This window comes from Colobus angolensis, unplaced genomic scaffold (genome assembly GCF_000951035.1).
Source record: "Colobus angolensis palliatus isolate OR3802 unplaced genomic scaffold, Cang.pa_1.0 Scaffold498, whole genome shotgun sequence".
Classification (NCBI taxonomy): domain Eukaryota; kingdom Metazoa; phylum Chordata; class Mammalia; order Primates; family Cercopithecidae; genus Colobus; species Colobus angolensis.
The window spans coordinates 932,604-946,747 of record NW_012118465.1 but is presented as its reverse complement, the minus strand read 5'-3'; the positions used below and the strand labels follow the sequence as shown (position 1 = coordinate 946,747).

General features: G+C 36.9%; 1 protein-coding gene across 1 annotated transcript in view; it reads left to right on the top strand.

The window, feature by feature from the left end:
- Window positions 1–304: 304 nt before the first annotated feature.
- The window catches only part of LOC105524312 (X-linked retinitis pigmentosa GTPase regulator-like), a 49,980-nt gene continuing 36,140 nt past the window's right edge, over window positions 305–14,144 (top strand). The window contains 7 exon segments of the mRNA XM_011959506.1: window positions 305–485; window positions 849–974; window positions 1,420–1,512; window positions 3,336–3,398; window positions 5,438–5,596; window positions 6,882–7,031; window positions 13,526–13,684. Coding sequence (XP_011814896.1) covers window positions 305–485; window positions 849–974; window positions 1,420–1,512; window positions 3,336–3,398; window positions 5,438–5,596; window positions 6,882–7,031; window positions 13,526–13,684 — 931 coding nt within the window.

The following is a 14,144-nucleotide window of genomic DNA, read 5'->3' as shown; positions in this document are numbered from 1 at the left end:
TGGGGAGAACTTGGGGAGGCCGAGGCAGGAGCCCAGGAGTTTGAGACCTGAGCCTAAGGCCAGGAGTTTGAGACCAGCCTGGGCAACATGCTAAAACCCCGTCTGTACAAAAATTACAAAATTTAGCTGGACATGGTGGCACACGCCTATAGTCCTAGCTTCTCTGGAGGCTGAGGCGGGAGAATTGCTTGGGCCCAGGAGGTTGAGATGGCAGTTAGCCGTGATTGGGCCACTGTGCTTCAACCTGGGTGACAGAGTGAGACTCTGTTTCAACAAAAATAAAAAGAGTTCACCATTTGGGCTAATGTCGTTTCCCTTGCATGAGAACACTGGAGGTTCCTTGGAAAAACTGGACCAGAGAAAATCCAAATTGACTGATAGAGACTCTCCCCATAGATATCCTGATGAAGTTAATGGGGAAGCTAAATACTGTCCTGTTTCTGTGTTTGGAGAAAAGCTGTCAGTCAGAGGCCAGACCATGAGGTGTTAACCAGAGCAAGACTAGCACAAATTGTACCATTTCATTCCAGGGAATAGACATCTACTTGGTGCCAGCAGAACTATTAGTAATAGATGACTGCCTTCCTTGTGATAGTATATTTCTTACTTTGTGCCAGTATATGAGTAATACATGTTCAGTCTAGTAGATTTCAGAGATAAAACAATAATAGAGTCTGAGGAATAAGAAAGACTGATTTAAGGTGGAAGAAGGAAGGCTTAAACATTGCCAGAGTGGGGGCAAAGCTGTCATGAGACAAGAGGTTTGTATGGATAAATTACTGAAAAGGTATTTTAATAACAGGCAACATAGTAAAAGTTATAAAATAGAGACCATCTTATATTTGCAGATTCGGGTGCTGTGTTTACATTTGGGAAAAGTAAATTTGCTGAAAATAATCCCAGTAAATTCTGGTTTAAAAATGATGTCCCTGTACATCTTTCATGTGGAGATGAACATACTGCTGTTGTTACCAGTTAGTATTACAATCCTGAATGAGGACAGTAATACTTAGAAAATTCTAAATATTATGTTATAGATACGCTGCTGTGTTTTAAACATGTTGAAAATATATCAAAAGTGTTGTTTTTTAGTTTGCCAGAGAATTCTTCACAAAATAAGTCATCAGGAGTGTCTTTTAAATTTTAAGTTTCCTTAGTATATTTAAGTATGATTTTCTATACACACAACTTTCTTGAAATGAATCTGTTTCAATATAATTAAAAAACTGTTGCTGTATAATTTTAGAAACTCTTTCCCACCTAATAGAATCTGGTTATACATAGATGAGCAAGGTAGCTTGTTTCAGCACAGAAAAGCAGTGACATTTTAAAAGTATAGCTTTTTATTGCTTTGTGATGACTCATCTTACATTGTGTGAAAAATGCTTCAGTTGATTATTTCTTTTTCCCTCCCACCAGGAAATAATAAACTTTATGTGTTTGGTAGTAACAACTGGGGTCAGTTAGGATTAGGATCAAAGTCAGCCATCAGCAAGCCAACATGTGTCAAAGGTTTGGGATCTTTTTACCTTTTCACAAACTGTATAAAGTGTTTTTATGTTGACCGTGTAGTTCTTTAATGTCATAAATAATAAAGCCTTTAGTTGTTTATTATCTGACATTTGCTTGAATATTATTAGCATTTAACTTATCTTTTATGTGATATTCAGAACTGCTTTTATATGTTAGGGTCTAAAAATCAGATTGATTTTAAATCCAGGGACCACAAAGGAAGTAATGATTTTACAGTATTGCATTTGAACATCCCTCCTCCTTTTTTTTTTTTTTTGCTTGTTTGTAAAACTACCACCTACATATTACTGTTCTTGTATATACAGAGAACAAACATATGTTAGAATTTTGAGCTTTTCTCATTTAATAGAGTTGTGGACATTATGCTTCTATTTAGTTGCTGGTTTTATAAAACATACTTATCCTGCTTTATATAGTGACTAGGTGAAGTAAATAAAACATCGAGGCTAGGGATTGATTAGTACTAGTGTAAAAGAACAACAGGACAAAATATTTGAAATCAGGAGTGTTCCAGAAAGTATTAGATATATAATACCCTTACAAAGCTTTCTGGATGTTATATGCAAAACCTCTGTTTGGGTATAACCTGTGAACATCAGCTAAACTTGAAAGGATGTTGGAGATTCCTTGAGATGTAGTAAGAGCAGTATTTTTTATCTTCCTGGCTAGATTTTAATTTCAGCTCAAAATGTCAGTGTAGCTTATCATATTCATGCTGTTTATGGGAATTGTTATGGAACTTTCAAAGTATTCCATGTGTTCAAAAAGTATTTATTGAGCACAGTCGAAGCACTTGGGGATATTCACAGTGACCATGACCCTTACTCTTAAATATCTTATCTAATAGAGAAGCTAACAGAATTGTTTAGACTATGGGATCCTTGAGACCAGGAATTCTGTCTTAGTCATCTTTTTGCAGCCCCTATGCCAAGCACTTAGGCGATGTTCTTTAAATGTTTTTTGAATATGTAGATGAATGAATGAACAGCTTTGATTCATATGTGTATACCTGTCAATATTGGTCTTTCAGTTTTTCATTGAATGTGATAGAAGATGAGCTTGATAACGGTGATAGCAGGTTAGGTAATGGATCAGATTGGTGAGGAGGCAGCATAAGAGAATGCAGTGAGTCTCAGCACATATTAACTACCTGTGAAGTTGTTTTTGGTTTTTTTCTTTTTTTTTTGAGACAGGGTCTCACTCTGTCGCCCAAGCTGGAGTGCAGTGGCGTGATCTCTGATTACTGCAGCCTCAACCCTCCTGGGCTCCAGCCATCCTCCCACCTCAGCACCCCCTCTCTGAATAGCTGAAACTACAGGCATGCACCACCACACCCAGCTAATTTTTGTATTTTTTTGTAGAGATGGGGTTTCACCATGTTGCTCAGGCCGGTCTGGAACTCCTGAGCTCAAGCCATCCACCCGTCTCAGCTTCCCAAAGTGCTGGGATAATAGGTGTGAGCCCCCACACCTGGCCTACCTATGGAGTTTAAAAATATACTCCATATTATATACTTCATCTGTATACTCCAAGTATATAGATGCCTAGCCCCTACTTTAGACCCACTGACTCAGATTCCCTAAGAATGGGGCTAAGCTATCTATATTGTATTCAAGCTCCACTGGTTATGATGGTACACAACCAGTTCTGAAAACCTCTGGTTTGCTAGTTAAGAACATTGACTTTGGAATCAGACAAGCCTGCTATTAAATCTCGGTTCTATCACTTAGTTACCATTTGTCCTGGACTACTGTTCATTTTCATTGCTGTGAAATAATTGTCCCATTTTTAAATATTTTTAGCTCTAAAACCTGAAAAGGTGAAATTAGCTGCCTGTGGAAGGAACCACATCCTGGTGTCAACAGGTATAGTGCTCAACCTATATGATTTCCTGACTGACTTTGAGAACTGAGGTCTCATTCCAGTAACGTGGTTTTGTAAAATTAATAGAGATTATACTTTGGCAACAGTAAAATTAGGGTTTTTAAAAATGTCAATGGCTAGTACACGTTTGCCTTTGCAAATATACACATAAATGTCAAATGGCTGAAGAAAAAGCTTCTCTTCTTGGATTATATCATGGGACAGCATCTCCTAACCTGTGTGTCCACCTTAGGGGCTGGTTATTCCTGTTCTTGCTCTTCTAGAACTCTTCCTTACTAAGGTTGAGTGGAAGGCACCCAGAAGGCTGTTGATGTGAGCGAGCACAATTCCCATCAAAATCCATACCAGCTTTTGTGTGTGTATATGTGTTTGTAGAAATTAACAAAGTGCTTCTAAAATTTATATGGAAAACAACTGACATAGAAGAGCCAAAACAATTTTGAAAAATAAGAAAATTAGAGGACTGGCACTACCTGATTTCAAGACTCACTGTAAAGCTGCCGTAATCAAGACAGTGTGGTATTGGCAAAAAGATAGACAAAGATTAATGGAACAGAATAGAGTCTACAGGTAGACCCATATATATATGCCCACTTGATTTTTGGCAGAGATGCCAAGGAAATTCAATAGAGAAAGGATAGTATCTTCAGCAAATGCTGCGATAACAATTAGACCTCCAGGACCTGACCACTGAGCAGTTCTTCCCACCACCTTCCCCCTACCCCCGCCCCACGCCCCCAACCACTTATTCTGTCTTCAGGATGTTTTCACTGTGTCAGCTGCTCTCCACCTCTCCATACCTTTCCCTTTCTGAAGTGTCTTTTCTCTTTCTCTTAGGGTTTTCAGATTATCTTTTGAGATCCCATTAAGTGTTACTTCTTCCATGGAACATTTCGTGACTGTTCAACTTTGTGTTCATTTATTTGTTTGACTTATTTCAATCTCACCAACTCAGGTTTGCTCCATGTGTGTTAAATTGTGCACTCCAATTTCATGTGACCTTGTATGTATTTTCTATTTGAAAGCTAGTCTTGTTTCCCCAATTAGGTTTCCTCTTTTCTTAAAAACAAAAAATAACAATAACAATAATTTTAAAATTTTTACTAACTCAGGCTGATTCTGCCCTCATTTCACCCTATAATTTAGCAAGGCTTTAACTTCATGTATATATCTATGATGTAGATAACTAATTATGTGTTAAAAATCTTCATTAATTTACAACTTACTGGAAATTTTGTAATTTAGACATGATGTACTTTTTATTTAATTAACAGAGTAATTAACAAACATGTTTACGTACTTTCAATGAGCCAAATGCTGTTCTAAGAATTTTACAAATCTCAACTAATTCAATCTTCATAACAACTCTATGAAGTAGGTACTATTATTATCCCCATTTTATAGATGAGGAAAATGAGGCACACAGAGGTTATGGCTTGCCCAAGGTCCCACATCTTTGGTAAGTGGTAAGCCAGAATTTGCACCCAAGCAGTCTGGCTCTGGAGTCTTTCCTCCTAAACAGAGTGCTATAGTGACTTCTTATTTAGGAAGTTAAAATGAATACTACATAGAATTATCATCTTTCTAATTAGATTCTTCTTGGATTTGCCTCGTTTTACTTATTTATACTATATCTTAGCTTTAATGGGCACAGAAGTTAAAATTAATGGACACATCTCTTTTAAAATAGATCTGCATTTTAAACTAGTTTGGAAGTTACTTTCCTTGTTTTTACTCTGAATTAATAAAGTACTATATTAGCAAGAAATACGTTCCATTCATTCTGTTCATTTCAGTTGCTAGTTACATTCTAGATTGATTTCTAACATCTCACAAAAATATGTGACCTTGCTTGTTTTGCTTTATTTTGACGATGAAATGAAGTTGTCTCCCAAATAATAGGATAATGATAGCTTTCAGCTTTCTTCACTGTGAATAGAGGAAATCCCTGCTCTCCACTGACCTGTCTCATAAAAAGGGGGACTCTATAGTCTATTGATGTTTTCTTTTCCATGTGCAGAAGGAGGCAGCGTATATGCAACTGGCGGAAATGATGAAGGACAGTTGGGGCTTGGTGACACTGAAGAAAGAAACACTTTTCATGTAATTAGCTTTTTTACATCCGAGCATAAGATTAAACAGCTCTCTGCTGGATCTAATACTTTAGCTGCCCTAACTGGTGAGGCTTGTTTCCTTTCCCGTAGATCAGTATATGCCAACTCAGTAAACTGAAGGGAGCATTGCTGTTTAGTTTTCTTTCATTGACTATCTATGTGTTTACAGAAGACATTTAAAATATAACTTTAAATCTTGACATATTGCAATTTTATGCTGATTTATGCTTATTTTATGCTTATTTGTGCTTATTTAAATGTACATTTAAAAAGTAATTGGCAAATAAGCTCTAAGCTATGCTCTCCGTCTACTCCTTTAGATATTCTTAAATATTATTTTCATTGTGTGCTCTTAAAGTTATACTTACAGTTTTAACTGAAGTTGCTATCAGAAACATCCACAGAAATCTATTGTAGCACATGATGTTAAAATGTGATTTGTAACAGTTATTGTACCTCTCTGCCCTCCCTACCAAAAGCCCATATGAGACATTTCTTTAAAATTTGGAGCCAAGATCAGCTTGATCTCACTGAAGCTGCTGGTTAGCTGCTTTGTTTCAAGCAGGAGACTGTGTAACATGTGGTGTTACTCTATCAGGAAAGTCAGAGTTGTATCTGAAGCTCAATCCTTTAGATTTTGTCAGCCCTTAAGTTAGCATTTTGACATCCTTCTTTCAGTTGTTATTTTCATTTATTTGTTTTGCATTACTAAACCACTTCAAAATTTAAATTATTTAAAATATATAAATAAATCTTGAGAATTCCTTTCTAAAATATTTTTCCTAGATTTTTTCTGACATCAAAACCCTTATCAGAAATTATATAAGTTACCTATTTTTGACATGTTTTACATGATATTATATCTTCATTCTCTAAGGCTAGATTCTGTGTTTTCAGGTTTAAATTATAAGGAAAAAAATAGGTAGTGAAATACATTTCTTCTGTTCTTTTTTCCAAAACATCATTTCCACAGTGCTCTCAAGAGCAAGGTCTTCCAGGCTTTTTTGACCTGCAGGTGTCTAATGTGACCTGTGCTGTCTTCCAGTTCAGTTGCAGGTAGACTGCTTGGAAGGAGGAGAACATTTCTGTTTAGAGACATTAGAATGGGAATGGCCAGGACTTAAGTGATTTACAATCAGGCTGTTCTGTGTTCTTTATCATTATAGAAGTATTTCACAATATAAATTGAACTCTTAAGTAGCTAACTGGTGTAAATGTCTTAGTAGTACTTTGTTGTTAAGATACATAATTTTTATAAACTATAAAATAAATGGTCTTTTGGAAGTGTAATAGCTTCAGAGCCTGACTACCTTTTAAAATGTTTTCTCCCCCTTGTATTTTTCTTTATAGAGGATGGAAGACTTTTTATGTGGGGTGAAAATTCCGAAGGGCAAATTGGTTTAAAAAATGTAACTAATGTCTGTGTCCCTCATCAAGTGACCACTGGAAAACCTGTCTCCTGGATCTCTTGTGGATATTACCATTCAGCTTTTGTAACAAGTAAGACACATTTTGAAGTCATCATGTTATCTCCCACTTCTATGTTATTATTAAGTTAATAATGAAATGATGTAACATATTCTCTGGTTCTATAGAAATAATGCCATGGTTGTCTATGTAATGAAATTGTTTTGGTCTGTTTTAGGTCACAGTATTTCCCCATTTATATAATAAGAGTTCATAATTTCAAACTGTGTCTGACATGATCACTTTCTAGGTGAATGTAGAGAGCTCAGCATGGGATATGGTTTCCTTTGGTAGGACTTTCTCAGCATTCCCAACTTCTCCCTTTCTTGGACCTACTGGCAACCTTTTCTATCTTAGTTAAAATATTTGAAATGTTGGGCTCTAGCTGTTATAGTCTATATCTACACTAGTAATAACAGGAAGTGTGATTATGACTTTGCATCTAATTGATGGGATTTTTTTAATAGTAAAAATACCTAGAGGAAATAGTTTATGGACCCTCTTAGACAAATCTTTAAAGATTTATTTTATACATTTACTCTTTATTTCGTGTACCACAGACTCAGGGTTAGAATGTGGTAATTCACCCATCTCAGTGCCCCCCAAAGTTACCAATGAATTGGCAGCAGCATGATACCAAGACAGAGTAAACCTGAGTTTGTCAGTATTTTTCACCACTGCATCCCTGGTGTCTTGAACAAACTGATAATCAATAAATATTATTGAATGAGGGAGAAAGTGAATGAATGATGAATTGATTGCATTCCTTGGGGCAACACTACCTACCAACTTACTGGCAACTTTTGGCTCCTGGGGTTGGTATAGTCTGTACTTGCTTTGTTCATGAAATAAAAAACAAGAAACAAAAACACAAATGGGAAAAAAAGCCAGCCAAACAATAAAAATACCAAGCAAAAGCGTTGTTTTATATTTGGACTTTCAGAAAACTGCCAGAATGAATTGTGTGAATGAACTCTGCATTAGCCATTAGGTGAACAAGTGGAATAGTTCATCTTAACCAACAGGCATTACATTGAGCTTTTTTTTGGTGTGTTTTTATGCTTTTTTTAAAAATTAAAACCCAGCTTTATTGAGATATAAGTCACATACCCTACAATTCACCCATTTAAGGTGTATGATGGAATGTTTTTTAGTATATTCACAGGTTTGTACATAAAATGAACTTTTATACCAAGCATTTTGCTGAGATTCATTTACATCAGCTGATATGAACTGTCAGTAATTTTCACACTAGCCATTATTTTATGACTTTAATCACTTAAAGCAACTTTTTACAAATTTTGGAAATAACTCAAGTATAAGGGGTTTTACTTAATATGTATTTTATGATAGATGAAAATGTTATATAGAAAAGCATTTTTTTCTCTTTGTATGTTGAATTTGTAGATCAGAAAAAACATTAATTCTTTATTTTTAATTTTTAGTATTTGTGGGTACATAATATATATATATAGTAGGTACATTTTATATATATATATGGAATACTTGAAATGTTTTTATACAGGCATGTGATGGGTAATAATCACGTCATGTAGAATGGGGTATCCATCCCCTCAAGCATTTACCCTTTGTGTTACAAACAATCCAATGATACTCTCTTAGTTATTTTAAGATGTACAGTTATTTTGATTGTAATCATCCTGTTGTGCTATCAAATACTAGGTATTATTATTTCTAATTTTTGGACCCATTAACCACTCTCCTACACACACCCCACTCCCCTTTCTAGCCTTTGGTAACGATCCTTCTACTCTTTATTTCCATGAGTTTGTTTTGATTTTTATATCCCACAAATAAGTGAGAACATGCAGTATATGTCTTTCTGTGCCTGTTTTATTTCATTTAACATAATGACTTCCAGTTCCATCCATGTGATTGCAAATGACTGGATCTCATTCTTTTTCATGGCTGAATAGTACTCTGTGGTGCATAAGTACCACATTTTTTCTTTTTTTTGAGACAGAGTCTTGCTCTGTTGCCCAGGCTGGAGTACAGTAGTGCAATCTCAGCTCACTGCATCCTCCGCCTCCCGGGTTCAAGTGATTCTCCTGCCTCAGCCTCCTGAGTAGCCGGTATTACAGGCGCCAACCATCATACCCAGCTAATTTTTTGTATTTTTAGTAGCAACAGGGTTTCACCATGTTGGTCAGGCTGGTCTTGAACTCCTGACCTCAGGTGATCCACCCACCTTGGCCTCCCAAAGTGCTGGGATTACAGGTCTGAGCCACCGCGTCCAGCTCCACGTTTTCTTTATTCAGTCATCTGTTGATAAACAGTTAGGTTGCTTCCAAATCTTGGCTATTGTGAACAGTGCTGCAACAAACATGGGAGTGCAGATATCTCTTTGATATACTGGTTTCTCTTCTTTTGGGTACATACACAGCAGTGGGATTGCTGGATCATATGGTAGCTCTGTTTTTAGTTTTTTGAGGAACCTCCAAACAGAATAGTTTATTTCCTAATAAAAATGCAGAACATATTACTGAGATAGTTATGTTTAAGACTTTCTACAGATTTTTCACCTACTAGTATGTTTAAATGCTCATGTTCGTATTTTAAAGTCATGTTCTCAATTCAAGTTCATATTATAAATTATATAAAATATTCAATTTTTAGATGTTATAGGTAAAATCTATGGAGTTTTCAGGTATTATCCCTGATTTCTGTGTCTTTTCATCTGATATGTTAATGGTTGGGTCTGAGCATTTCAACCAATGATTCACTGATTTAGGTGTAGTACAATAGGGGATATAAGCAAATGAGTTGGGGTCATGGGAACTGGGGGCAGGAATTTGTGGAGCAATCTTCAGAGACTGGAGAATAGAGACTTGGCAGTGTGCTTAAGATCAGAATCCTGGGGAAGGTAGCTATCAGAGCCAGGTAGATAGTTTGAAGAATCCAGATTTTATAAAAATTAATAGACCTAAGTGAAGTAGATATAATTGATACGAAATGACCTATTTGTTCTTCATGATATTTCTTCATATTTCTTATAAATAAGAAAAAGACCTTGAAATTAAATAAAACATTTTATATGGATTAAAAGCACTCACCTTCCCCTTTAAGGAAGGTCCTACTGATAAGCTACAGGAAATATCTTTTCTTACCCTTTATAGCAAGCTCGTCCAACACGCAGCCCAGGATGGCTTTGAATGTGGCCCAACACAAATCGTAACCCTTCTTAAAACATGAGATTTATGCACAGACCTTTTCTTTTTTTAGCTCATCAGCTATCATTAGTGTTAGTGTATTTAATATGTGGCCGAAGACAATTCTTCCAGTGTGGTCCAGGGAAGCCAAAAGATTGGACACCCTTGCTTTATAGGTAAAACATTTTACTTTAAAAAGTTGACGCTGTGAGAAACCTCAGCAACTTACTATGTAAAAGTCATTTTAAATGATATTTCTTACAATACCAAGCTGATTAAAATGTAGTACCTGCCATTCTGGAGTTTACAATCAAACTATAGGATGTATAGTTTTCCATGTACAAAGCATTTTCAAGTATAAATATATTTCATTTCATCTCCCAACCACTCTGAGAGAGAGGTGGTGGTATCTCTGATTCCGTATATGCAGGCAGGATTCGAGCACAGTTTTATTCAAGGTGATGCTGCAATTGAGTTGCAGAATCAGAATTTGAACTCCAGTCTTCCAGCTCTAAAAGCCAGAACAACTTCTGCTGACATGCAGTTTCTCTCCATGTACAAGAGGAAGAGGAGGATGTGGTAGCAACTAATAATGACCAGGCACTGATTGTGTTCTAAGTGCCTTTGAATGCATTAATTCAGTTATTCCTATGAAACAACGCTATCACATAGGCACTTTTATCCCCATGTTACAGGCCTAGCGATTGAACAACTTGCTCAGTATGACTGAGTAAGTGGCAGAATCCAGATGCAAATAAGGCAGTCTGACTCTGTAGCATATACTTTTCACTACTGTGCTAGACCAATAACTGCAATATACAGCAGACCATGATTGGTAACATAAGACAGTTGATAGCAGAGTCTTACGTGAGATCAAGAAAGAAAAAATATTATTTCTTGTTAAGGACATCAGGACATATTTCAGAGAAAGGGTGATACTTGAGATTAACCATGAAAGATGGAAGCAACTCTGAGAGAGACAGAGAGGAGGGAAGAACAATCCAGGCAGAGACATAACATGTGCAGAGATAAAGAGACAGAAAAGTAAATCATGTATTTGGAGATTATTGCATAGTTGAGTTTGTTTAGAGGTTGTTTGTTTAGAGGTTAGGGATCATGGATCCTAAAGGAATGTGAACCCCTAAAATGATATGCTAAATTTGGTAGGTGCATTTTTTTTTTTTTTTTTTTGGGCCAGGTCTCAGTCTGTTGCCCAGGCTGGAATGCAGTGGCATAATCACGGCTCACTGTAGCCTAGACCTTCTGGGCTCGAGTGATCCTCTCACCTCATTCCCCTGAGTAGCTGGGACAAAGATGCATGCCACCACACCCAGCTAATTTTTGTATTCTTTGTAGAGACTGGGTTTCACCATGTTGCCCAGGCTGGTCTCAAACTCCTAGACTCAAGCTATCTGCCAGCCTCGGCCTCCCAAAGTGCTGGGATTACAGGTGTGAGCCATCACACCCTGCTGGGATGTGTACTTTTTTTATAGCGCTGTCATCAAATTCTCAAGGGAGGATGTGACTCAAAAGAGAGTCACCAGCTTGGGAGTAGATAGAAATATGACTGGTTAGTAGTCCAGGGACCTAATATGGAAGGTCTCTTGTAACAGTCTGCAGTTTATACTTGATACATGTATTTTTTTTTTATTTGGAAGTGTCATAATTAGAGCCTTGTTTTTGGAAGATATAGCTGATGTTGTGTGGATATGTTAGACTAGAGTTAGGAAAGACATTTGGAAAACTTGATCCAGGTGAAAATTCATGTTAAGGTGTAAAGGGAATCAGGAATCTATAGACAGAAATGGAGAGAGACTCATCAGGACTTAGGAACCAGTTTCCTATGGGAGGCAACAAGCGTGGGAGAATGGAAGGGTGCTAACTTACTGGGCACCACTTTTGTGTCAGTGTTTGCTAAATACTTAATAGAAAACTGTGGTCCATGAAACTTCATTTTCTGTGCAGATCAATTCAGAAAATCAATATAGCTGTGTTTACAGTATTTGAGCAAGTTTCAAGTGGTGCATATCTTGTGCATTGGCTGTCCCACACCTCCCCGAAGTTCCGTGATTTTCTAGAAGAACTCACAGTCTTCAATAGCAGATTATACTTATGAATAAGATTTATTACAGCAGAGGATACAAAGCAAAAAGAGAAAGTGGGGAAAACATAAGCATCTACAGTGGAGTGCAGAGAAGTCGTGCTTGGACTTCCTAGTACTTTCTCTTAGGAAACCACACAGGGCATGTTTTCTTCTTAGCAGTGAACTACAGGGACATGTGTGGAATGTCTCTGCTCAGGGAAACCCATTCTGGTGCTTCCAGGGGATTTAGGGGGCTGGTCATATAGGCACCACCTGCTAGCAACTGGCCACAGCAGCTGAAACGCAGGACCTTCAGTAATGAAGCCAGGTGCACATCATCAATGTTAATGTTTGTGCAAGCAGCCCTGAGAAACCTAATCTGGCATAGTTCATTGCTCTGGTATATATAACAAAGTCATTAATCATTCATATAAAGAACACTCCAGGGGCCACCTTCTCAGGGGTTGGGCAAGGATGAATCATGGTTCTCTCAGAGACTTGCAAAGAATAAGCAAGCAGATCTGCTCTGTTGTCTCTTTGCTCATACCAATGGTGATGTGTTCTATGTCATTCTTGAGATTGGACCATATACTTACACAAGGTTTTTAAATTCTACTTTATAGAACTCAGTTAATTGCATAGAAATGAATAAGAAAGTTCTTGCTTTCAAGAAGTTCACAGTCATAATACAGTGCGATAAATGTAATAAAGAAGCAAATTAATAGTGTTAGTATGGACAGGGCAGTGATTAAGTGTCAGGAACTCTTTGGTAAGCGTCTTTGGAGGAAATGCCATCTAAATGGGTAAAATCTGCTATCTTAAGATTTACTTAACATATTTACTACACACATAAGTGAGTTTTCTAAACCAGTTTCATATAAAGCAATTATTCATTCATTTATTCCACAAATATTAAGTGCTTGTTCTAGACACTGCTAATTTGGGGATACCATAGGGAGCAAGACAAAATTCATGTTTTTATGGGAGCTTTAAGTAAGTAGAAGACACAAGATATTCTTCACTTTTGTGAAAGCACTAAAATGATTTCTAGTTGTTTATTAGTAATGGTAGTCATGATTTTTTCATGAAAATTACTGGATTAAAATAATCAAGGGGAAAAGAAAATCTAGCTTTATTTCCTTATCATACAGTGAAAATATCTCAAGAAAGGTCAAATGTATTAAGTTATTCTTGTCAAAACATTTTTTGAAGGTAAGATCAGCTTTTTGTTCATATGTATGTCATCATTAATCACTGTACTTTTCCTTCAATAGCAGATGGTGAACTATATATGTTTGGAGAACCTGAGAATGGCAAGTTAGGTCTTCCTAATCAGCTCCTGAGCAATCACAGAACACCCCAGCTGGTGTCTGAAATTCCTGAGAAGGTGATCCAAGTAGCTTGTGGCGGAGAGCATACTGTGGTTCTCACAGGTATGTATGGAGTCCACTGTTCTGTTCCCTGCTTTCTGTAGAGACTAATGAAACTTTTTTAATGTTCATTTTTTTTATTGTGATAAGAATACTTGCTATAAGAACTACCTTCTTAATAGATTTTCAAGTGTATAATACAGTATTTTTATATGTAGGCACAACCATTGTACAGCAGGTGTCTGAAACTTATCTTGAGTAACTGAAACTTCATGCCCACTGTACGGCAACTCGTCTTTCCCGCCTCCCCTCAACTCCTGGCAACCACCATTCTGTTCTTAGCCTCTATGAGTTTGACTCTTAGATACCTCGTGTCAGGTGGCTTTGCATCTCTTTCCATTAAGATTCTCACTTTTGGTCGGGCATGGTGGCTCACGTCTGTAATCCCAGCACTTTGGGAGGCCGAGACGGGCGGATCACGAGGTCAGAGACCATCCTGGCTAACATGGTGAAACCCCGTCTC